Genomic DNA, 27595 nt, shown 5'->3' with positions numbered 1-27595 from the left:
CATTGAGTTCCATGCATGAGAAAGACATTTCCACAGTAGCCTTGCCAAATTTCCTAGATTCACACGCAACTAGATTCTGACTTTGCACTCTGGGGCTTGTAGTCTTCTATAGCACATTATAAAACTTAAACTATATACAAATTCAGGAACGCAGCATCTGGTCATACATGGCCTGGGAAATCTTGCAGGTATGGATAAGTAATTGCTGAAGGAGCCTGGAGGTAGTAAATGCTGCAGCATCCTAGAGAGGATGTGCTGCAACAGCCTCAAGCAATGGGGGAGTGCTAGTGAATGAAGTATGGAGGGACTGTTGTAGGATGGAGAATGGGAGAACAATAATTGTTAGTAGGAAGGAAGACTGGGCAAGCTTGAAAGAAATCATGAAGAAGTCAGCAGCGAGAGAGCACTGAAAGAGCTAGGAGTGGGGAGACAAGAAGAATGACCCATTCCTGCACCAGTCATGCACTTGTATAATTCCAATCTGAATCTATAGGAATACCCTTCCTCGCCATGTACTTCAAACACTCTCACCCAAAATACAATGCTACACACATCAGCATTATGGGGCCCTCAGGTCATACAAAGTTTGTTCAGTAGGGCTTGGCATTACAAAGTTCGAATACCACCGATCTAGAAGGATGCCTAGATTGCAAATATTTGCAACTGGCTGGGGACAATTGCCCTATAATGAAGGAAACCAAGGGTCATTCCGGCTAGACAGACAATATTTCAGTTTTTGTGGGGTTTAGTTTCGAACAATGTTTAGTCATTCAATCTTGGGTCAAGGTGAGAACCATATGAACGTCTGTTGCTGCGTTGCCAAGTTAGTAGGCAATTTGAGCACAAGATGTGTGCCATCCACATAAAAATATATTTTAATGTCGGACTCTAATGGGCAATACAAAGTAGATAAGGTTAAGATAAGCAAGAAAGGGGAAAGGATGGACCCCTGTGGAACTCCCCAGTGAATGTTTTTTATCCAGTGACAAATTGCTACATCATCTCTGATTGAGTTCTTTCATTTAGCATGTGTGTTCCATTTTAGAACAATGCCTCCTATGGACAATTGTAGTAGAACTCACTAATCAATTATGTCAAAGGCCGCCTAGAGGTTGAGGAGAACCAGGATTCCCTCCCCTCTCTTCCCTCGTCCACCAAGCGAGTTGTCCACTTCTGAGAGGATCCCCAATTCTGTACTTCAATCCGGCTTCAAACCCGCTTGCATGGGCCTTAAGAAGTATTCAGCTTCAATAAAGGACCGACATCCCTTTCCATTGGCTGTGACTGGGTAAGAAAGCGTTTGACCTAAATATGCTGTGCCTATAGGATCTAACGAAGGAGTTGTTTTTGATTTGGGCAGGTTTAAAGCTATCTGGTACTAAACCACTTATTAAGGAGGCATTAACAATATTTTAAAACATAAGGCTCAGTGGCATCTATCATATTTTTCCATTAGTGATTTGGGCGGGAGGAGTGGGGTATGGGGGGCTCTAGAATGGAATTGTTTGCTATAAGGTTATCGGAGTCAGTAGAAGAAAGGAGTTTGAACTCTGAAAGTTGAGTGGAGGGTAATCGTACGGAGTCCTACAGGTTGAGGAAGATAGCTCCTCTCCAATGATCTCTATTTTTTTGGGGAAAGCACCTACCTAGTGTACCTACTGAAGCTTGTGAAAAACAGAGGACAGGCAACGTGATGGGAATTCTTCCAAGTATTTACTACTGAAATAATTATTATGAAATATTTAGAGATTTAAGAATCATTTTGAAAAAAATATTCCCTTTTGGGTTTCCTTTTAAAGACAGAGGGTACCAAAGGAGTTATTACACTGGTAAGTTTTTCAACCTTTTTTTCTCGTGACCTTTCCTGAAAAGTCACATTTAATTTAAATGAGAGTCTTATGTAGTATTGCTGCATCTAATTCTGTTCATCTTAAATAAGTCTCTCCATAAACTTCACGGAGTTTTATATTTAAGAAATATTAGATCATGAATGTATCCTCGCTTCAGATACTCTAGATTCATTCATACACACACCACAGTTAAATGCTGGAGAATGGTGTGCCATAATTCTTTATTTTCAGGTCTTCAGAGCATTTCCCGAAAGGATTCCTGCTTCCAGGGCTTCAAATTCAGGCAAGCAAGCAGGAATATTGTTTTTTTTCTTGTTCCTCAATTACCTAGTAAGGCAAACAAGAGCAGAGAGCAGCCACCTATCTATTCTGAGTAGGGACAATGGTCGCTGACAGTGGGTGCTCTCACACGACTTCAGAACTCCTGTATCTCATGTGAAAATCACCCCTAGGCACTCCGCAGTCTGGCCAACACAATGGCGATTTGCTGGAGATCAAGCCTTCACCACCAATGCCTCTTTGCGTTGTGCCACTGCACGAAAGAAAATGTAACCTTTAGAATGGTCTAGATCTAAAAATGGAAATACACACAACCTTTAAATGCAGTCTGATGCGCTGCCCATATGCTGATGACTGAGAGCAGGGAAGCGCATGAAGGATACAGCAGGGTAGTCACAGCATCGACTTTAGTCTCAAAACTAACTGACGTACAGCGCCTTCTGGAGCTGTCCCAATACATTTATCTATAAAAGCTTCCACTAAACATTTCTAAAGACCAGAAAGACATTTATAATTGCTGAAGGTGAAGGGAAATATGTTTTTCATAGTGGGATTTATCTAGGGGATTAGCCAGATATTGTTATCAATAGCTATCTCGTCATTTCTAATACCCTAATGTAAATTCAAAAAGAATAACTATGTGTTGCTAGGACTGCAGAGGTATCTGGATCCCAAGGATTAAGACTCTACATTAAAACCAGAGGCAAAATCAGTAGAAGGTTAACAGAATTAATTTGACAGCGCCAATTCCACCTTGAGAAGATGAGCACACCATAACAAAAGAGGGGCCAGCACAAGCAAGGTGTTCAACCGCCATGGTCCATTATCTCCATACAGTTGAAGAGTCACTCTCCAACCCTGGACTTGCAGAGGCTGATCCATCCACGAGTGATTATACCAGGAAATGATTCATTGGGAAAAGCTTTTCCAGTGAAAACAGAAAGATGTCTAAGGTTTGCAACAATAAAACTAACAATAAATAAAACAAACATAAGCAAATGCATCGCATCTGGTTTGCATTAAGAGTGCATGCTTCTTAATGCACACAGGTGGGAAAGGATGGCTCCAATACTCCATGCGTATGACATTGTAGAACCGTTTGTGTGATGGGAAAGCCCCAATTTAAAGTGACTGGCACACTGTGTAACCATCCAAAAGATGCCATGCCCTGTACGATGAGGACATCAGCACTCGGCAGGAGACAGCTGAAGCGGATTGCGGCCAGATGCTAAAAATGAAATTGTGTTACAAACTCAAGTACGCGGGCCTGCTGGAAGAAAGGAACTTGCATTAAGACAGGCAGGCACTATCTGGGTCACAAAATATTGAACAATCTGGTGGTGGTGGGGGTCAATGTGTCACTGATTACTAGGTTTTATTATGTAGCAGCAGTCCGCCTAGTTATTCAGTGCTTTTACAGGGCTCAAGAATTCTCAATTAGTTTACAGGAACTAGGTGGACATTACAGTAAATACTTGTACACATGGGTACCAAATAATGAAATAAATTACAATTCCTGTATTGGGTCTCTTGCCTTACTATGCATGTTTGACATGAAGACTAGGAGAAGAAATGTCTTCAAGACCTATTGTTACGAATGCTTTAAAATAACTTGGAGGGCTTTGGCTCAGCCCAGATGAGTAATTCTCACTCAGCTCACGTTACATCTCAAACGTACACTGGATCATCACACATTAAATTATTTATTTCATGGATACACTGTATACTAGTAAAACACTTGGAGTTACCTCAGGCCGTTCGCACTGATTTTTAGTGCTGGATTCTTGTTCTGCGCAGACAGCATCTTGCACAGTGCAAAAGGGAGCGGCTTCTTTCTGCCGCTCGAGTAGAAGTTCTACTCAAGCAGTAGGTTTCTCAACGTGAGCAGTAGCGACCATCCACGACCGCCTGCGTTAAGAAATCTTGCTGGGAAGTGGTCTAGTGTTGGATTTTCCTTGCTTGTGCTCGCCAACTTACCGTTGGCGAGCGCGAGTATGGAACAAACTCCGCTCCGCAAAGTGGAGCAGAGTTTTTCAGAACTACACAAGCTCAGCTGAGCGGGAAAAACTCCACAAACTCTGCAAGCGGAGTTTACTGCCCAGGCTTATTCAGGTCCCCAAGCCATTTCCTTGAGGATGGCAATCACATCTTGACTCAGGTCACAGAACTATATTCTCACCATCCTCTGAATGACTTATTCCATCTTCAAGGGGGGGGGGGGGGGGGATAGAGGAGTAACTATTTTACATCTCAAAAACTATGGCCAATTATCACACATTCAAATATTTACTGAAAAGAGCAATAACTTCTAATACACCTAAAATATTAACATTCCTTTGTCTGTCCTCATGCTTCCATTCTGTGCGCGTTGAAGCTCTGCTTTAGCCGCTGCCTGGCGGCTCATTTCAACTGCACCTGGAATGATGCTCACAAAGGAAGCATGCCTGTTGACTCTACTGCCCTGTCGCTGGGATGTTGCTCACACTGTGGATCTTCTCCTCTGCCGCTGTGCTGCTGCTTCCAATCGAGAACCTGACCTTCGGCATGGCGACACGCTGAATATGTGAATGGCAGACTGAGTCGGGGGAAGGGAATCATCGTTTCTGATGACCAAGACATAGCCTATCGAAACCACAGAATCAGTTAATTGTGAGATAAACCAATTATAACAATTCTACACTTGTGAGAAGTGGCCCTTCCCACAAATGGGGCTTCATATGGATTTAAAACCAAAATGGTGACCTTCTGAGGCATGTATGAATGTATGAAGCTTGTTGTTGAACATCACAAATCAACACAAAACAGCAAGTATGAATGCAATTATTTTTTTATTATGTTATACTTTGAAATGTGCATTGTATCGTTATCCACAATCAAATACACAAAGTTAAGCAGCATGGAATGGGTTGCATTTCACAGGTGGTGCACACAAGCAGACACTAAAGAGAACGCTCAGTTAGTACCCCAATCATAAGAATTAAAAGGCAGAATATGTACAAAGTCATAAACATAAGACTAATGCAGCCATCTTGGAAATATACTCATTTACATTAATATCAGTTGCCAATTTGCTAAACCTTTCACTATTTGCTCAATGGAAGAAGAAATTGTCTGTTACTAGTAACAATGCACAGGTCAGGCAGACTTTCACTGCATCCCTTTCCAGCTCTCCAATCTATACCTCAGGTGTACAGCACTTCTCAGACAGAAATATGGATTGTGTCGATAAGCACGGCCCATATTCTTATCCCTATTGTGTAGTGAAGGAAAAAAAAGGGGCCCAGACAACACTAGACTTCCTAACCGCATAATTGTATTAATGGTACAAATGCTATGGTACAATTAGCAATCCCGCCGAATGACCCTGTTTATCTATAACACCAGGAGTCGGCTTTTAAAGTTGATTCATTTTTAACATCAGTAAACATGTCACACTTACATTACATTGTATTTAAAAAGAGCAGCAAAGGTGACCATAGAAGACATTGGATGCCAGAGAGGTGTAGGTTGCCCCAAATAAACTGGGTTCAAATAATATTGGCTGTGAATCTACACTGGTTGCTCCAGACGTACAAGGATATAAACGCATAGGATTGGCATAGGCAGTGCGCGTGCAATGGATGCTCCACCACCACTACAGTACATACTACGAATAGCCAGTCCAAAACATTCAAAACAACAGTCATTGAGTCACGTTTAAAAAAGGCATGTGCTAAATTTTCCATGTACTCAATTTTACCTGGAATTCTAGCTTATCTGCAGTTTACAAGGATCGCATCAATGCACCTTCACCCAGAACACGGCATCCACATCTGACGGATTTCCCTACTCAGGTGTAACCAATTCTTTAGAGTACTTAAATTCTTTCCCCGTAGACATTTTTATTAAGAAAAAAAGCAACAATACTATACTACTATATAGGAGATGTTTGTGTAGGACACATTTTATATTCCCACAATCTTTTGCAGACACTGCTGTCCTATAAGGAACAATATCATAAGTAAGCAGCAATAAGGTGAAGAAAACTGGAAAACAAAAAACAACTTGAGGGAATGTGGAAAAAAAGACTGTAAACATTAGCAGTATCACAAAACCCAAGACAGAGAGTAAAGCACGCAATGTTCCATGTCACAAAAGGCTGTCTGTCAATATAGGAAGTTTAAATATACTTGCAATAGACCGAGCTAAACTGTGATCTTAAGTTATATCAAAGCCAGTTGGCATAAAATATTTCAAATCACCTCTTTCAGGATGGTTCAGTCCATAAACCCATCACGAGACATGACAGAAATAAAATGGTGGCTTGCCGTATAGCGAATTTTCAGCTTTCATCTAAAATTATGGTGTATGTAAAACACATTTACTGGTGAAAAATCTGGCAACAAATACCTTTAATGAAAGACAACTATACCAAAAACCTACTTTTTAGAACAAACATTCTCCCATAATAGGTTTTTTGAAGTAAAACCTTCAAAAAAAGAATCACTCACACCCCTGGAAAGGTGAACAGGCAACATTTTAAGAAGCTGACGAGCTCTGCGGTCTACAATCACAAAACTTTGATGGGGACATTAGCAATCACACTATCCGAAGCATGTTGGTTAAAGTAGAATTCTAGAATTCACATAGAAAAATACTTTTAGGAGGAGCAAAATATTTGTGCGTGCTTATGTTCATTTTGACCTTCTTTAAATGGAGGGGGAAATACAGGAGGACGTTGACCAGGTTCTGCTACTCTTCTTTTTTTTTTTTTTTTTACTAATTTCAAAACACTTTAAAAACTGTCAGTTTCTGTGGCACAGCAAGCAGACACAGAATGGGAGAAATCTGAAGTTTGCTGCCATTACTAATTGGAGTGCAGATACTTGTAAATAGGATCGGAGCGGAATGGCTGTTTCATGACTTACTCATAACGCGGACCTAAGTTCCAACGTCTGTTAAATGCCAGTGATCTATTGTGCGGTAGCCCACACTCACCGGTGTCTAATTAGTAAAAACAACAGTTCCGTTACCTTTCTTACATGATTTAGCAAAAGCTTTAAGACAACCTATGAAATATAAACTACACAGCTGGTTAAATTGCACTTATTGCTTAATTGTTGACATATCCAAACAATGGCATTATTTTATTGAAAAAACACAATGCAGAACTGAACCCCAACTCCCCAAAAAACTAAATAACCAAAAAATAAATTCCATTTTAAAACATTGTTGTGCACAACTCTAAACCAGCTGGAAATCCCTTAAGAGTGTTGTTTTTACTTATGTTTTTGTTTTGTAATTATCTTTCCAGCTAGAAAGGTTTTAGAAAACTTTGTGAAAGAAGTTGTCAACCCCAATGCCGCACCCTTCTTCCTGCATGGGTTTCACTGGCACAGCCCCTGGGATGTTTAAAAATTGAATCCATGTAGGACGAGGTGGGATAAGGTCATCACGAAAAGAGAAACATTCAGATAAAGCAAAGTGTCTTCAATCCATACAATAATAAAGCTCTTTCAGCAAGGGGAATAATGGGGCACGTGAAAGTCAAAATGTTTGAAGATGAATGAGAAATCTCCTTCAACATCTCACCATTCTGAAAAATGTATAAGATTAGAGAACTCAGTAAAATGTGCAAAGTATTAAAATATACACCACACTTTCAAAGTTAACTTGACCCATTGTGATGCCAGATTAATGCTGGATAAATTATCTATCACATTCAAAACCCAATAAAATGATGTTTGTAATGAAAGGTTAGAAAATGTAAAAAGGGTCCCTAGAAAATGGACTTTGTGCATTATTTTAGGGTTGAGAATCTAAAAAAGGGGAGACTGGATCAGTAAGCATGCAAGGCAAATCTTGTTACATATAGGGAGTGGTGATGGATAGATTCGCTCAGGTATATACTTCTAACAGGGGTATATGTTTTCAAGTAGGTTAATAGCAGGATATCTGTTTAATGCCACAACTGTCCTGGGGCCCATAGATTCCATACAGTCGTCTTGCTGGTATGGCTGGATTGACTCATCTGCTGAAAACCTCTAATATCACCGCCTGCTTGTTCTTCGGAGTGGCAGATTTTCCATAGGTATTGGCCAGAGTGTTTAAATGTGCTCCGGGTGGCTCTGCAGGCAGGAGATCACTTCCTTTACAGGTTTTCCTTCGTAGCAGATCTGGTAGACTGCTGTGAAGAGCGGGAACCTATAAGTAAAAGAAATGAACAACGAGTTGATTCCTGGATCAGAGAAAGATTGGTCAGCTGATGTATGGTGTAATCTCCAACAAGATCCTCAGAGATTAGGGGAACAGGGATTAGCAATAACTCCTAATGGGTACTGGGAATGTCTTCTACAGTGCACAAGGATGCTGTCAGTATCTGCTGCTGGGCACATCAAAATTAGCAATACCCGCTGAAAAGGGCAAAGTAAAAATTGTAAAGATGTGGTAAACTGGGTAAGTAAAGATAAAGGACCACTTATTCACTCCTGCAAAGTAGTTCTTTAAATGTTACTACGCTTCAGGCTGTAAGTCATGTTATTGAATGCACATTTGCAATTCATTGGTCGTTAAGGGTGTAAATTGCTACTGCGTCGCTGCTGTTGTTCATCTCTTTATATACAGACTGTAGCCCTGGTTACTTAACACATCTGACAAGTTATTACTGCTCCCGATGCAATGATTAATCACATGCTACAGCCTCAAAATGTAAAGTATCATCACATCAAAAAGTTCCAACAATGGCCAGTTATTATGCTAAAGGTGCATAAGTTTCTTCCTGAGAGTTCACAGGGTTTAACCGGAATTTGAAGCCACTACCCCAGTGACTAGAATGAAAGGACTAGAATAGCCGTTCATGTCTCCATATCAACAAGTCATTATTTTCCACTTGACCGCTTTCAGAGATCTGTACCAACATATCAAGTTTTTCATATCGACCTGCACTTATATCGATTCAACAATAATCAACTACCAACATATTGTTAAGTAGATATGGAGACATGATCAGTAAACATACACTTCAATTTAATTTGGGTAAATGTGACACTCAGGAGACGACTCAATCAATCTCTTCCATCAATTATCCACTACGGAGAAGTCGGTACACAAGAATTTCACAATGGAAGCTAACTAGTTGCCATAAAAACTCCCAAAACTGAAATTTCTCAGTAATGACATTCCTTATTCTGATTGGACAGGAAACTATTTACCAGTGGGTCACAATAGTCTAGGGTGGCTCCTACGCAATTTGCAATAAAATCATCTTCATGCCAAAGGAAGTTTCTATGGCGCAATGCCACCATAATGGATCTATATACATTCTCACAGTGTCTCACAGGAAATACTCCCAATTAATACGTTTCCTCAAAGATCGAGATATCCTGAGGTAGCAGCAAATTTGCAGAGGACTTGCCCCAGACAGTGACACCAATCAAAGGAATTGCATTGACACAATCTTCTCTTGACTCCCTCAGCCACCATCACCGTGACCACCAATGATCTGCTGAATATTCTCGTTAACTTTATCAACACCTCCTGCAAACTAGATTTATGTCCAAATAGCAAGCTCCCTTTTTTAAATCGCTACAAACCAGTCTTTAGAAACAGGGCTTCTTCCAATACTGCTTAGTCCTGAACGAAGCAGTGCTCAGGAGGCCCACAACAGATTCAGACGCATAAGGAACCTTCCATTCTGCTGCACGTCAGCACTGCCAGTCACAGCTATTAAAGATCCAATTGATCTGGGTGATCTAGAGGGAGCAGTTCTAGGTAGGATCCATCCCTCCGCAATGAAACTCTCTCGATGAGCTGAATTGATGGAAAGCTTCTAAAGGAACATTTGCATCTCACCAGCCCATTTGGATTCAGTTTTCTTCACTCCCACAGCACATCAGAGCCTCCGCCTCCTTTCTCGAATTTTTCAAGAAGCTGAAGGCCTGGCTCTTTGTGCAAGTCCTGCCAAGGCCAACCTCACACTACTGCTACAGCACCGGGATACCCGTACGGGTGATAATGCACTATAAAAATACAGGTAACATAAAATTCAATAAACGGTCTCGCATGAGCAAGCATCATGCTGATAGAACCCCTTATAGGGGCAGCTACAAGACAGAGTTTTATATTGTTGGTCCCAGTTTCATGGCACAGCCAAAAACCAATAGAATAACAAAGACTAATTACCAGTAGTCAAAAATGACATCTTCAAAAGTCACAATATTTTTCTCAACAAGGTATGAGTATAAGCATTGGTTAAACAGCCGAATGTAGAGACTCGTTTCTTCAGCTGCAATATCTTTGTCATGGAAACATGAGGAAAACGCAAAAGAATATCTGCGTCAGAAGAAAAGAAATCAAAAAGGAGGCTAAAAAGTTAATTTAGCAGCAAAAGGAAATACCCCTAAAGTCTAAAAAATGAACGAAATGGCTTTGTTTTCCAAAAACAAATTACAAACACAAGGTTTTCAAATTATACTAGTAAAAAAAAAAAAGTTTGCAGTTTTGTCAACATTTTGGGCCACTTAAAATGACTTCCTTGTTAAATTCCCCTCACTACTGTACTGGATTAAATTAAGAACTATTTACACAGCATACATCGGAAAGCATGTACTCTCTTGGTACTGACTTACAGGTGTAATCGGTACCCAACAGTGTGGATTTAGGAGACTTGAAAGTGGTGTAGAGGGGCCTTTCGCCCATTATGATCTTGAGCATGGGAAGAGAGACAAACCTTGCATACATCATTGTTGCTTGAGTTGACCTGATTTTGGAATGAGATGCAGGTCAGTTGATTCAGTATTTGTTGCTGGTGCAAGGCCCACAAGAGACTGAATCCTTGGCAGAGACACTGGAGGGAGCACAAGAACCTGCAAGAACTCAATGAAAATTTCGAAACATTGAGAAGTGGGACTGTGCCCCAATACAAGTGAAGGCTGGGATTTCCCTTTTTCGATTTCCCTGTATGATATCGAATTTAAACTTTCTATCTAAAGGACACTAATTCTGACAAAAACGAACATCTGGTACAGGTTGCGTGCTCCTCATGTTAAAAGAGCTCAACTTAGTTCAATCTGTCGACGCATTGGTATGACCTGCTCTTTTGTTAGAGTTAACTTTAACAAATCACATGATTTTTCACATTGGACCCAGAACCTTCCAATCAATCATGACACGTGTAAGGACACTCACATTGTGCTGGTATTCTATGGCTAGAATACCACAATTCCCTTTTAAATCGGAATTACGGTTCGGTGTCTCTTTTTTCAGAGTGGTAGTTAAAGTCACCTGTTTATTAAAACTTTCTATTGCATCGAAGGCTTAATAGTCGAAGAGTGAAAAATAAAACTTGGCAGATGTATTTACGGTGGTGGCAGCGAGATGAGGGCATTTATAGGTTTCCAAAATGATGGTCACCTTATGCTGCACTAACATACTCCGTCCCACACATCACCCTGAGGATAAACAATTTTGCAGACCGCCGGGAGAGAAATTGAAGAAGTAAGGATAACAATCACCATAGCGAGCTTTACCATTTCAAGTTCCCAATTCGATCTTAGCCAAGCAAAGTGAATGCTTTCATCCTGAACTGGGCACCAAATCATACTGCATTTTCAAAGCACCCAAACTTCTGAAAGGAGGAGTCTAAAGCAGAATGAGAAACAGATACTAGTTCTGGGCTGTTGTGAGAACCATAGCAGGAGGGACTTTAAGAGGAGAAAGTTTAAGATGCATTAACATACTGAAGCCGTGGAACTCTTGCTACCCACCCAACAGCACATGAGATGCCTTCAAACCCCAATGACCGACAAAAATGACACCAGTCAACCAGCCTGATCAATCCACCTAGACTTGGGGGAAGCGGAATCAGGTTTGTGATCAGTAATACGCTGATGCAATGAGGTGAAGTGAGGTGGCTAAAAGCACTGCAGCAGCATGCATGGAGGAAGAACGTCCATGGAGTCCACTGACCGAGCACAGAGACAGCTGCCCTTTCGAGGGCTTGAATGCTTCTCTGAAATATGAAGGCAGCAACCCCTCACAGACAGCTCACAGACCCCAGACGCTGATAATGAAGTTGAGAAATTAAACAGACCAACACAAACATTGTGCCTGCCATGAAAGATCACCACTATCGCACCATGCTGCATACGGAGGCAAAAAATAAAGGGAGGAAGGAAAGAACATTTCTTCAACTCGGAAAGGCTCTGCTGGGTGTCATAGGTGTTCCTGCTACAACAAAGATAGAGTTGCAGAGGGTCTCAAGCAGAATGCTTTTTTACAACATCAATAAATGGGCTTCATGGCAACCACACAACATAAGAGTGGAAGTAACCTCTCCAGAGGGGCAGCTGCAGAAATACAAAGCAGACTGGAGAGTTTGGAATGGGGATTATGCAACCCTCCAGAAGTGGGGAAATCGAAACTGGGACTTTGCCCTGTAGGAGTGTAAAGAGTGTGCAGTACATTCATTTCGACAATTAAGGTGAAAATGGATTGCCTGGTGAACCAGGCTCATCCTGCCTATCTACAGATGTTGTGTCTCCCTGCTATAAAGGATGGTGATAATATAGCTGAATTGATAAAGAAATGTTTGCATTCTGAAGTGCTTTCCTGATAGACAGATTTTACAACACTATGGAGGATATTCCGGTTACGACTCCAAGCAATATGGCACCTCCAAAAGGCAAGGGCCGAATATTGCAGACTCCGTATGGGCGGGGAGACGTAAAGGGTCATTAAGAATAAGGTTTATAAAAAATCTTTATTTAGGGGAGCAGAAGTCTCAGTTTTCCAGATCTCAGCAGAGAGAAGAATTACAACAGAGGAAGGGACTTTGTGCAATTGATCCTGGAAGTGATGATGTGGTATCCCTACAAGTCTCAACGCATATTCATCTGCTTTTAAGAGTAAATGCTGCCTGGAACTTTTTGGACAGTGTTAAGGCAGTGGTAGGGAAGGGGCAGATCTTAAAAATGGAGTGTCTTTGTTTGAGGACTGTGATGTTGCAGTTTTTTTCTACTCCCTTGCGGAGAGGAGCATGTGCTGGATGGCTGAACGGGAAGATGGGATGGAGTGGCAAGTCTACATGCGTTGCTAACTTTGAGATGTTTAGGTAATGTTTGTGGGGCCGTAGAGACATACGTTTTGTATTTACATCCTCCCTCCTACCCAAATGACTAAATCTTACTTGATCAATTGGGGAGTAAATATATGTATTCTTATTGTAGTCATTATTGCTGCATGCTCTCCACTCTCTTCTTTTGAGGGGACATGTGTTGGGCATTTATCTTTTGGTTACGTTTCGATTACTCCCAGTTGTCCCATTGCCCAATCTTTCCATGTCACACAAATACCACTCAATGATTCACAGGGCTGTGGAGCCAACGAAGCAGAAGTTAAAGGGTATCTCTGCCCATGGTTCTTGCACCAGTTTTGATGGTTGTGAAGGTGAAGACAAGCTTCGTAAGAGAACTGGAAGTTTTGCTCAAGACAAATTTACATTAAAGATTCTGCAAATGTGCATCAACATGAGCGAAGGAGACATTTTGTAACAGATATCAATGTACTAAAAGGCACTGCACTTACTTCTCCACCAGGCCCTTCTGTTGAAGGATGCGGTAAACTTCTGCCGATGTCTGTGGCCCTTGCAGCTTTTGACCATTGAGCATCTCCTGCTCCAGTTCTTCAATGCTCTTGGGGAAAAAAATGCAAATTAATTAGACTGTCGGGTGTTCAGTTTTTTGGTCAATTTCAGTGGTGTTTTCTCAGTGTTTAAAAACTTTTACAATCATGCTCATCAATGTTTATTCAGCTGCCTAGCCCCCAAAATAGATAAACTTTGTTTTTCCAGTGTTTACAAAACATTGTTTTTGTTGCAACGATTGTCAGAAATCACATATCTAATTTAAAGGAGAAATAATGCAGGGTATTTAGTGTCTTCCCATTGACAATGCGTCCAATGGACTTATGCTAAACTATTTTAAGCATAGAATGTGTATACTGCACTCTCACTCACACCTTATTACTTTCTCTCACTACTCACTAGCTCTCACACTCCCTGTAAGGACGGACTGCTTAACAGGCCTATTCATCGATTAAGAAAGTAAGGGTGCTAAATTAAAATGTTTTATTAAACACATTTTTGGACATAGTTTGGGGGGTTATTCACTCCTTACTGAATAATATGACATTGTAAGGGTGGCACACCCTGCCAAAAGTAAAGTACTTTGTGAAATTATTAAAATGTTTAATTACACTTGATTAATTGGTAGCCATGTATTCTAAGACACATTAAACGTGATGCATTAAGAATGCTTGCCACTGTTTTTCTGCACTCTTTGCCTGGCTACAATATGGTGATGTTGCTGTTGCGTGGACATTTATAGCTATCAAGTTTCCCCGTGGCAAATGTCTCACTTTAAGTCAATCCTGACCTGAGGAACGTTTGCTGTTAACATTGTAACTATGGGATTAAAAGACCATCAGGTTTGGAAACAAGCCAGGATTAGCCAAATATATCCCTCAAAACAAACAGACACCTTGCAACTATGATTTTTCATAACATGTGGAAGTGTGCTATGTGTTTGCCACTATCCCCTGTGAATGGTGGCAGCACCCTTCTCACAGGTACCGGTCACTACATCTTACATTGAATGTTTAAAGCCTGAAGTGTTCGGCAGCTGATCTGCTATCAATATTGACTTGTTAGGAAAGGGGCCTAGTGTATCAAATGTTTTTACCCATTCTGTATTTCTGGGAAAATTTGATACTACCTATTGGCCAAGATTCTTATGAGTCAGCCATTTCAGAAATCAGTGAAAGAATTGAATACTACCAAAAGATCAAATGATAATATTTACAGATCGATTCTGTGCGATGTATAAAATAATTCGATCAGACCTAAAACCTGCTTCTAAACTTTGCACCTTTAATAGATGCAACAAAACTGAAAGAAAGAAAAGGAAGAAACAACAATATTTTAGTTACATCTTTAAACAAAAAACTAAAGCAGAATAATCTTAGCTGCTACCATGTAGAACAATGTTCCATTGTGTTGACCCCTTCAGGAAGAAATACAAATGACTCCTCCTCCCTCACTTTCCTTTCTTGGAATGGCCTTTTAGTTTATGGTTGTGCAGGTATTTATCAGTTTTTTATATGTTCACACTGATGAGGGCTGTTTGCCTTTCTGAGGGGTTTTATCAATTATTGTAGATTAACACCTAAAACAGCATTACTAAAAATATTCAAACATTTGCAAATGCAGCCTTTAAAATACAATGTTCATTACTCTCTTAAGGCAACACGCTGTAGGATAGTTTCCTTGTGCGGTTCTGTACACCTTAATTAAAGTCCATGAGAATCTTATACGGAATACAATGTTTCAGGAGAATTTGTGGGCACCTTGCATCGCTAGGAGAAACCCAGAAGGTAGGGGGCTGAAAGCAGCCTCATGATCTGCACTAACACAGGTTTGTGGTACAGTTTGTATACTGTACTCTTTACTACAATCCTACATAAAGATGTAATAAATTGCAGAGGGAAATCCCCGACTTCGGATTATCAATTCTCAAGAATCCTGCAATCTCAAAATAATTTTGTTACAGTCTTTATTATGAACTGGTCGCAATCCTCAATGACATTCTGGTTCAGATTATCACACTCTTCATCAGTCCTCATCCCTCCAGTAGGATCACGGCTTATTTTCCTGAGACTATGGTGGCACTTTTACCTCGTCCTCTTCTCTCATTTTTGGGTTAGGCACACAGGTGCTGCCTCCTTAACGTTCGCTATTCCCTCTAAATGTAAACATCCACACAAGAGCTTGACACAATCCCTGCACAGCTGGACTGGAATCAAAAATTGGACAATGGGACATTACTGCCGCCCATCCAACTATGAAAGCGGACTTTAGCATGCAGCCTACCAGGAAAATGCCACAGTGGGAGAATGGCCAGTCCAGCCTGCTCTCCTTACTGACCCCCTACCAGTCCAGATATGTTGTTCATCCACACCCTTCATACACACTACAAACACAATGGAGCAGTACTACTAAAACCGCACATCAATAAATGTGTCAATGCTGACCAAAAACAGGTTTGACTTGAACTGTACAGGGACTGCACACACTATTGAAAGCACCCATTCTGTGAGGCACCCCCCATCCCAAACCAAGAGAAGACCAATTAGGGGAGGCTGGAATGATTATTCATCCAACAGAAATGGACAAAGTTCATAAAGTCTGTACCTTCTCAGCTTTGTGAAGTGTAGAAAGCATAACAAGCCACTGCCAACGTCCTCCACCACCTCTCCCCCAGAATTTGTTTTGCAGAAATATTCCCTTGTGAATTTTACTTTCACTCATTTTACTGAATGCGGAGTCAGCAAATGGTAACTTGGTCACTTCGTCTCCTGAAAGATCTATTTTTGTGTACTCATCTGTTTCTTTTTAAAATCCATAAACTTGAGGATTGTACAGCAGGTCTTTACACCCCAGTGCCTGTGGCAGTCTTCATGAATAAACTGTGAGGATCTGTCTCAAGCACAATAAAAGGTACCGCATAACCACAAAACAGACCGCACTAATGGAGGCTTTCATAGAAAGGTATTGTGTGTGCAGAATGGCACATCTTTTATTTTCATTTCAATGCATGTATAAATGTAAGAAAAGCACTAGAATGGTTTTTAACAAACTGATTCATCTTTAAAAGGGCAGAACCACCAAACAGTATAATAAATAAATAAATAAATAAACACAACCTTCTCTTTATCCAGCCTTAAGTCATTAACAAGAATGTTGGCAATACGTATTCTAGAACGTTCATTTGTTTGATGAAGTCGGCTTGGGTTTTGAGGTGTACCACGACAACACTGAATAGGTTAACCCTTTGATTCTAAACCAAGGTTAAAAAATGTAAAAAATATTTTACAGAGATACTCTATAAAATATGATAAAGGAGGTAAGCTCCAGTGCAGTTTGTATTCGATGGCACAAAAACAACTGCATTTTAAAATTCAAATACCTTTCCAGTTTTCACAAATGCTTCCGACACCTTGCGGTTGCGTCCGCCGTAGCAGGTGGTGACGAGATCGGCCACGCCACAGCTCTCCAGGAAGGTTGCGGTAGACACTGTGCCCTTGCAGAAGATCTTGGCGAAAGCGATCATCTCCATGAGGCCGAGGCGGATCACCGCTGCCTTGGTGTTGTCTCCGCAGCTCAAGCCATCGCAGAACCCAGCTGCCACTGCCACGATGTTCTGAGGACGAGTCGCAAAGACAAAACTCTGAGCAAGTAGAAGTACACAGCACAACACATCATCTTAGGTAGGACAATGGTAATAGTGAGTGGGAGAGTGAATATGAAGGGGTGCAGCTCAAAAGAGGGGTCTCCACTGCTGCTGAAGAGAGCTGGATTTTAGTGTCAATAGGACCTAGATGTGCTGCTTCAGACCCTGAAGGAGAGCAGGCAGGCCATGAGCAGCAGGGCCGAACCTCAAGGTTCACCAGATACAAGGGCGATGCCTTTGGACACAGAGTTTATACTGTAGAGTTTATCAAGAACACCAATTGCAAATTGCAATTCGTTAAAAAAAAAAAAAACACACAATTTAAAAACTTTAAAAAAATTGTTTTTTTTTACAAATGGCTTGAGGGTGACCATAACTCATTAGTTCTGCATCTCTCGGGTTGATATTAATTTTCAGTACAGCATGCATGAGCTAGGACCTTAAATGCAATAGATATTTTGAAGACGGTACAGTTGCATGGGTGTTATAAGTAAATAATAATCTATTCCTGCTCTATATACATTGAAAGTTATTGTCATTCTATTAAAGCTCATACACCGACCACAAGAAAGAATCTGCAAACCGGCCATTGATCAGACCAAACTACAAGGGACCAAAAATCCTTACAGTGAGCTCCTGCATATCAATGTTAATGAGTACCCGCTTTACGTGACAATGCAATGAATCACATAACAAACCCCCAAAAAAACACAGTTTCATTAAATTAGCAAAATCACACATGTCCAATTATAATATTCATGTGACAATCAGACAATTCATCCAAATTTACTCTCAAAATTGTTCAGTGACAAATCAATTGCATAAGGCCATTGTCCAATCACCGGAACACTCTCCAGTAGTGACGTACTTCACAGTATCGGAAGCAAAACACAAAATAATGACACAGTCACCTACATCAAGATCAATCAATGCTCTCGGTTTATGGTTTCACTGTTCTACAAACCAGCTGTTTTTTTGTAATAACTAAAGTGCAAAGGTTTGGTAAATTTACAGACCAAATCACTTCCTTTCTTTTCTGGATTCCACACCTGGGGCTACATAGTGTATACCACCTTTGTAGTCCCCCCTCCTTTCATTTCATTTCTTCCCTTTCACTTTTTATTTTCATTTTTCAGAACACACTACTGTTACTCAGACAACGTAAACAGGTTGCTTGCTTGCCGCTCATTTCGAACAAAGTGTGCCTCAAGTCGGGCACCCACTGCTTCCCAACCACACCACTATAATGGAATGGTTTTGCCCACAGTGTATTACTATTTTACTATTACAAGATGGCCAACACATGTAGCAGTCAAGCTGGAACTTTAAAGCAATGAAAACTATGTTCCGTACCTCTGGAACACAGACACTCGCTATTGTGGTTAACTTTGTTATTGCAAGCATAGGCCTGCTATGTTTAGGTGGCAGCATGTTTTCTATTTTATTCTCTTAATTTATCCTGTACATGTTAATGTTGTATTGGGGTTGTGTAAATGAGTGAATGCAAGGATGAGTAAGTCGGTAGATGCATGAGTGCAAGGATGAGGAACCAAGTGCATGTGGTGTGATGACTAATGAGTGACTGCACCCATCAGTGGCTGAAAAGGACTTTCCTTTATAAGCCAGGCCCTGCCCTTCCCAAAGCATGTTTATCTTCTCTTTGCAACTGAATGGAAAAGAGGAAGCTACCTCATATGGATTGCTTGGGACCAGAGTTACATAGTGAAGCAGAACACACCCCTTGAACTGAATGACTGTGGGGCATCAACACATGGGGTGAAGGAATCCCGAAGTAAATATTTTCAAGGGGATAGCTTGCCTACCTAACACCTTGAGAACTGGGTTCCAATCCCAGCTTTGCCCCCTGCTCAAAATGTGCCACTATGGTAAATCACGTTTTCCTTCGAGTGTGCGTCATATGCAAATAATTTAATGTGACATCTATTTTCCTCACTTTGGGGCCCATTCACAAAGGCATTTAAGAGTATGTGGAATGGTATAGCATAAGAAATACTTAATGTACCCTTAGGTGCTTTGTGAATTGGCCCCCGTTTGCCCTCCCCCACCTCGCCCATCATATTCTAGATTCTATAATCTGCCTCAACCACCACAATGCTGGAGGTGCACAATGGCGGTGTCTCTTCTGCAATAAAACTTTTCTGTAAAGAACCACCCTGCTTCTTGGAACTAGGTCAGTGCTACGCCATACATTTGAAACACAAATATGAGCTAATACAGAGTGATATCAAGTGGGGTGTAGGACTCCTATTACAAAAATGATGCCCAGTGACATTGAGCACTACTAACGGGGGTGACAGAATCCGACTTCACTCACAGTCTCTGAAGACGGGTTGCTACAGAGTGGAGGAATCGGACAGTAAAAAGCCCAGATGTGAGCATGCACCAGCTCAAAGAGGGGAGGTAGAATCCAAGCAGTCCTTGGATATTCTAGTGTTGGGTGGCTAATGTAAGCCCTATATGGATGGATCCATTATATATTTCAGGATAACCACCAACTAAATAAATGCAGATCTATTTAGGATGATGATCGTCCCAAAATTACTTATGTAGATATTCTATACATCTTTAGGGGGTGGGGGGGGGGGGGGGGGGAGGAGAGATAGAGAGATAGAAAGCGAGAAAGAAAGAAAGAAAGAGCGAGAGAGAGAGAGCGCGAGAGAGAGCGCAAGAGAGAGCGCGAGAGAGAGAGAGAGAGAGAGAGAGCGAGAGAGCGAGAGAGCGAGAGAGCGAGAGAGAAAGCGAGAGAGAAAGCGAGAGAGAAAGCGAGAGAGAAAGCGAGAGAGAGAGAGAGAGAGAGAGAGAGAGAGAGAAAGAGAGAAAGAAAGAGAGAAAGAAAGAAAGAAAGAGAAAGAAAGAAAGAGAGAGAAAGAGAAAAAGAGAGAGAGAGAGGGAGAGGGAGACAGACATGCATGAAGTGGGACCAAGTGGGATGGAGGGGTCAGCGGGCTGCAGCAGCAGCAAACAATGGCAGAAGATCACACACATACAAGAAAACCACTTCACACGGAGGGGTACATTTAAGATATTTCGTGGTAGGCATTTAATGAACCATACCTATAGATAACAAGATTGGGGAGTGTAGAGGTAAAGCCCTCCACGGGCATAGAAGGTGGATACGTCCTCCACGCAGAATCAGTTACAAAACATAAGGATTCACCTCTAGGGGAAGGAAGGGGGGGGGGGGGAGAGAGAAAAGAACCTGGGTTCAGATATCTAGGGTGGTGGAGGGTGTGTATCCCACTGTGGTTGGACACACACTGTGTTTGTTTAAATACCCCTCACACGCCAGAATTGCCCTTCGTGTCATGCTTCATCATAGCGCGTTGCCCTTCGTGTCATGCTTCATCATAGGGCGTGCTACGACCTGCGACTTCGCGGGAGCACTGATAATGTAGTGCTATGTGTGATGCAAAAGGGAGGGTCTGAAGTGGATGTAGGTAAGTGTATTAAAAAGGACCTGACCTCTTTAGACGTAAAAACTTTATTAGGTCAAGGGAGGCTGGTACTGTTAAAAAGGTGGTGCGGAGATGTCCTGCGTAATGTGCGGATACTCCTAGTATGTCAACATGTTTCGATGCAGCACGGCATCTTCGTCAGGACAAGAACAAGATCCCTCCTGTATAGATAACGTGTACTTATTTTAATGACTATAGAAAATAAGTGAAAATGCAATTAATAAAGCATTAATATACAATACCTAATGGTATTCTTGTATGTCTGAAAAAAAGAAGAAGAAAAAGAAAAATGGTAGCTGAGTGTCCCAGGAAACATAATACGTGGTACCTGCAAAAATAAGCGGTGCGCCACAAAGTGACATTACGTGAAGTCTAACCATAGATCTTACTATGCAAAAAAGAGGTGTGGTGACCTGTAAGGAAAAGGAACAATACGAGACACTACATACAAAAAACAGAAACCCACACTCTATGGATTGGTGAGCAATTCTATGTTGAGAGATAAGGAAAAAGTGGCGTAAGTCTGATACATACTCATGTATATGGAAGGACAATGCCTCATGAACCTTTTGAACGGGTGGATAGGTCAACGTAACTCAATGCTAGCAGGGGAAAAGCGAGAAAAAAAAAAAAAAAAAAAAAAAAAAAAAAAAAAAAGAGTCTGTTACCTTCTACAAACAGGTCGTAATGAATACGAAGAGTCCGCTCCCCGAGACGGCTGTGCCGTACTTGCGTGCCCTTTGAAATCCCTGGCTCGATGGGAGTCCATCCCGCGGTTCCGCTGTAATGGGGGGGGGGGGGGGGAAGTGCTGAAGGCACTCTATTTATGCGGGCTTTAATTAATTGGAAGTGAAGAAGTGGTATCACCTGGATAGTAGTGATACTTCCGGGTGTACGTCACACCAAAAACTAGAGCGCTAACTACACTTAGTTGCAGGTTCAGCGGAAGTGTGTTATTCAAAGGCATGTGGTCGTCGAAAAATGAGTAATCGCCAAATCATCGTGCTCTCCTAGAATAAATGCCGGTGGGCTTAATGTGAAAGTCAGTAAGACATGAGAATATTAGCAAATATCTGAATATAAGGAAAGCACGATGCAAAATAGATGGGGCACGGCCATGGTATAAAATAACTAGTGATCTGAGGATGTAGTCGTCCTTGTGACTGACGCGCTGGTCTATATGCGCCTCTTTAAATGTTGTTAAAAAATTATTGTGAGGGAGTTGCATAAAATGGTCAGCTGGACCCGGATCTACAGTTGCTAGCAAAACGTGAGAAAGGGGAGGGGGGGTTGGGTTGCCAGGGTACAGATGACTATTTTGAGAAAAGTGGCTCTAAGCACCTAGCCTGTCGGTGCTTCTTTTGAAGCATCCAAGTATCCGAATACAAGGAAAAGGTAAATAAGCCGAATGCATGCAAAATAGACGGGAAGGCCATACTACGAATTTAATATTGAGTGTTCCGAGCATGTAGTCGTCATAGTGACTGATGCGCTGGTCTGTGGGCGCTTCTTATGATGCTAAAAACTCATTAATGGGGAGCTATACAAAAACCTTTTAATAAAAAGTCCGCTGAACCCTGATCTACCATTGCTTACAAAACGTAAGAAGAGGGGCGGGGCTTCGCCAAAATACAGATTACTATTCTGAGAAAAGTGGCTCTATGCAACTAGTCGGTCGGTGCTACTTAAGATGATGATTGAGCAACACAGACCCGCTTCTAAACAGCTCGGATTGGGATGAATTATCCAACCTAAGGAGAACGCAGATAAAAACAGCCTTGCATGGTCTACTAATGACGGAGTATTTGAGGGCCAATACAGCACCGAGGGGCCTGATGGTCTGCAATGAGCCTTTCATCTTCCAGCACGATATCGTGATATTGTGGCACTGTACAAGGGACTGGCTAGTCCTCATTATCAAGACAGCTACCCGCCTGACACAGGAATTGAAAATTGATATACAGAAGATCGAGGTCCAATTGAAGAGCTACCAATCAACTACTGTCCTTAAAAAGAGGCTTGAGGAACTCAATCAAGAAATGAGTGAGTATGAGATCTCACTGAAACAAAGCAAATATAAGAAACTGAAAAAAGACACCGCAGCCTTCAGCCACGAACGGGTCTACCCCTACATACGGGACGATTACGTCCATCGCAAAACTGGCAGTGACCAAGAGACAGACAGTGATCTCTCCGATACGGCATCCAATGACTCCTATTCGAGCAGAGGGAGCAACCCGAGGAACCAAAGGGGTAGAGCTCAACAACAGAGACCCTACAGACAAAGAGGAAGAGGTTGGGGCGGCTACCAAGGACCACCAATCTACACCCAGTACCCTTTTGGCCCACCACCAATGGGAGTACCGTTCCAACATTGGAACCCCGCTCCACAGGATTACAACTATTATGGACCACCTCCTGTTTTAGGGATGCGCCAAGGACAACCACGAGGAAGGAAAAAGAGGGGCAATAAGGTCCATTGGAACAACGATCAAGAGGAGTTGGCGAGGATATCCACGCGGAGCATGACAGCAGCATCGAATCAACCATCCACCAGCAGAAAGGACAACTAGCCGTCAATCTTACAGGTGTGACACTCACCAAACCCCAAAGGGAAGCTTTGCAAAAGGGCCTGGGTTTCGTTCCAACTAACAGAGTGGATAAATTCAAACTCTGTATAGAAATCAAAGAATTCATACGTGAGCTCAAGCTATGAACTTTCTTTTCTGACAAAGTCACTGTCAACAACCAGATATCTGACACTGGACTACGACCTAAATCCACTTTCACTCCATTGGATTCCACAATACCCATCGAATTACTAGCTTTTGAGAAAGCAGTAATGGAAGATCTAAACACTCAAAAAAGACAACAAAACCTTCCAAAATATCACGCGATCAGAGAAGGAAGCTCTGCAGCAACTGGCCAACAATACCGACATCACCATCAAGCCAGCCGACAAAGGTGGAGCAACGGTAATCCAAACGTCTGACAGTTATGACACTGAGTGCAGGAGACTGTTGGGTGACCAAAGAAATTACGAAATCCTCCTCGAGGATCCTACCGAGGCTATCCGGATACGCATTATGGGGATGGTAGAAGAAGCCACTGCCCACGATTGGATATCCAAAAAAGAGGCGGACTTTCTCATCCAGAAGTCGCCTAGAACACCCTATTTTTACACCATCCCCAAAATTCATAAAAATCTGGAGCATCCACCTGGATACCCAATCGTATCAGGGATTGGCTCAATACTTGATCCTCTTTCAAAATTTGCGGACGCTTTTCTCCGGCCACTAGTTCAGAATACCGACACCTATCTAAAGGATACCAAGGCAGTCCTACAACTCCTTGAGAACCTCACTTTTGATCCTGAACAACATCTGCTACTTGGATTAGATGTTGAAAGCCTGTATACTAGTTTACCACATGATGAGACCCTGGATATCATAGAAGAGGTCCTTTTCTCATCCACCTGGAACTATCACACTCCCAGGAATATGGTCATGGAACGTATCACGCTGGCCCTAAAGAAAAACTTCTTCATGTACCAGGATGTACATTATTTACAGAAACACGGTACCAGCATGGGGAGCACCTTTGCGCCGAGTCTAGCGGGTCTGTATGTTCACCACCTTGAATCACAGAAAATACTTCATCAGCATAACCCATTCTATAATAACATTATGTTATCGAAGCGTTACATTGATGACGTTCTAGTCATTTGGAAGGGTGACTCTGAATCAGTCACAACATTTATGACTTGGCTGAACGAACAGAACACCTTCCTTAAGTTCACTCACACGTCATCCAACAGTAACCTGGTGTTTCTCGACCTCAACATCTACTCAGATGAAGGGAGATTAAAAACAAGCACGCACTTTAAACCTACGGCGAAGAACTGTTTATTGCTATATGATAGCTTCCACCCCAGACACCTTCGGGATAATCTCCCATATGGCCAGTTCCTTCATTTACGGAGGAATTGCTCTGAATTAACAGATTTCAAAATACAAGCTAAGGATCTGGAGAAGAAACTGCTAGAACGTAACTACCCAGAACCTATTGTAAAGAGAGGATTTAAACGAGCTAGAAACAACAACAGAGACTCCCTTTTAGAAGATCACACACCACACGAGCAAGTGAACATACCCATCTGTGCGACAACTTTCAACACTCATTCCAACCAAGTGTCTAAGATTATAAATAAAAACTGGAAGATTCTTAATTGCGGGGGTCTAAATTTACCTAAACCCATGTTCTCCCACAAAAGAGGCAGAAATCTGAGGGACATCCTGGTCCACACTAGACCACGCTCACTACCAGCAAGACACCACCATTATTACTTTACCACCTATCAAAGGGCACCATCCATGTGGCATGTGTAGTACGTGCATGCTAACTAAAAAAAAAAGTACCCACATCACTTTCCTCAATGGCACGACTTTGGAGCAAAGGAAATTCACCAACTGCAACAGCAGAAACGTGGTTGATCTGATCACGTGCCCTTGCAAAATGGAATACGTTGGAATGACCACAAGACAGGTTAAGATACGCATTGGTGAACATAAAAGCAATAGTCGCTGCAAAAAGAGCACAACAAAGATGGCAAACCACTTCTTAACCACGAACCACAGTGTAGAGGACCTCAAATGGACGGTCATAGAACAACTCAACTCCGAGTTTGGTCTCTTTAAAAAAGAGCAACAATGGGTGTTCCGTTTAGGTACACATTTGACGGGCCTCAACGATGAAATACCTTGGTCACAGCTGACTTAGTACCATTATTATCCACCATTGATGACACTTGGCTGTGATGCTTAACGATGCTTATCATCATCTTAAGTAGCACCGACAGACTAGTTGCATAGAGCCACTTTTCTCAGAATAGTAATCTGTATTTTGGCGAAGCCCCGCCCCTCTTCTTACGTTTTGTAAGCAATGGTAGATCGGGGTTTAGCGGACTTTTTATTAAAAGGTTTTTGTATAGCTCCCCATTAATGAGTTTTTAGCATCATGAGAAGCGCCCACAGACCAGCGCATCAGTCACTATGACGACTACATGCTCGGACCACTCAATATTAAATTCGTAGCATGGCCTTCCAGTCTATTTTTCACGCATTCGGCTTATTTGCCTTTTCCTTGTATTCGGATACTTGGATGCTTAATGAGACTTATCTACATCAAAAGAAGCACCGACAGGCTAGGTGCTTAGAGCCACTTTTCTCAAAATAGTCATCTGTACCCTGAAAACCCAACCCCCCCTCCCCTTTCTCACGTTTTGCTAGCAACAGTAGATCAGGGACCAGCTGACCGTTTTATGCAACTCCCTCACAATAATTTTTTAACAACATTTAAAGAGGCGCATATAGACCAGCGCGTCAGTCACAAGGACGGCTACATCCTCAGATCACTAGTTATTTTATACCATGGCCGTGCTCCATCTATTTTGCATCGTGCTTTCCTTATATTCAGATATTTGCTAATATTCTCATGTCTTACTGACTTTCACATTAAGCCCACCGGCATTTATTCTAGGAGAGCACGATGATTTGGCGATAACTCATTTATCGACGACCACATGCCTTTGAATAACACACTTCCGCTGAACCTGCAACTAAGTGTAGTTAGCGCTCTAGTTTTTGGTGTGACGTACACCCGGAAGAATCACTACTATCCAGGTGATACCACTTCTTCACTTCCAATTAATTAAAGCCCGCATAAATAGAGTGCCTTCAGCACTTCCCCGCATTACAGCGGAACCGCGGGATGGACTCACATCGAGCCAGGGTTTTCAAAGGGCACACAAGTACGGCACAGCCGTCTCGGGGAGCGGACTCTTCGTATTCATTACGACCTGTTTGTAGAAGGTAACAGACTTTTTTTCTCGCTTTTCCCCTGCTAGCATTGAGTTAATTTGACCTATCCACCCGTTCAAAAGGTTCATGAGGCATTGTCCTTCCATATACATAAGTATGTATCAGACTTACGCCACTTTTTCCTTATCTCTCAACATAGAATTGCTCACCAATCCATAGAGTGTGGGTTTCTGTTTTTTGTATGTAGTGTCTCGTATTGTTCCTTTTCCTTACAGGTCACCACACCTCTTTTTTGCATAGTAAGATCTATGGTTAGACTTCACGTAATGTCACTTTGTGGCGCACCGCTTATTTTTGCAGGTACCACGTATTATGTTTCCTGGGACACTCAGCTACCCTTTTTCTTTTTCTTCTTCTTTTTTTCAGACATACAAGCATACCATTAGGTATTGTATATTAATGCTTTATTAATTGCATTTTCACTTATTTTCTATAGTCATTAAAATAAGTACACGTTATCTATACAGGAGGGATCTTGTTCTTGTCCTAACGAAGATGCCTTGCTGCATCGAAACATGTTGATATACTAGGAGTATCCGCACATTACGCAGGACATCTCCACACCACCTTTTTAACAGTACCAGCCTCCCTTGACCTAATAAAGTTTTTACGTCTAAAGAGGCCAGGTCCTTTTTAATACACTTACCTACATCCACTTCAGACCCTCCCTTTTGCATCACACATAGCACTACATTATCAGTGCTCCCGCGTAGTCGCAGGTCGTAGCACGCCCCGTCCCGCAGCGGGGCGGGAAGACCCCTATGATGAAGCATGACACGAAGGGCAATTCTGGTGTGTGAGGGGTATTTAAACAAACACAGTGTGTGTCCAACCACAGTGGGATACAC

General features: G+C 41.9%; 1 protein-coding gene across 1 annotated transcript in view; it reads right to left on the bottom strand.

Moving 5' to 3' along the window:
- Positions 1-4938: 4938 nt before the first annotated feature.
- Positions 4939-27595, bottom strand: part of GPD1L (glycerol-3-phosphate dehydrogenase 1 like) — a 119823-nt gene continuing 97166 nt past the window's right edge. Inside the window, exons 6-8 of the mRNA XM_085630576.1 lie at positions 17129-17362; positions 13692-13798; positions 4939-8312 (exon numbers count right to left, since the gene is read on the bottom strand). Of these exons, the coding sequence (XP_085486702.1) occupies positions 8216-8312; positions 13692-13798; positions 17129-17362 (438 nt within the window). The 3' untranslated portion in view covers positions 4939-8215. The remainder of the gene's footprint in view (positions 8313-13691; positions 13799-17128; positions 17363-27595) is intronic.

The sequence above is a fragment of the Triturus cristatus genome, chromosome 10 (genome assembly GCF_964204655.1).
Source record: "Triturus cristatus chromosome 10, aTriCri1.1, whole genome shotgun sequence".
Lineage (NCBI taxonomy): Eukaryota > Metazoa > Chordata > Amphibia > Caudata > Salamandridae > Triturus > Triturus cristatus.
Note: the sequence above shows the minus strand (reverse complement) of the source record. Positions and strands in the feature narration are given on the sequence as shown.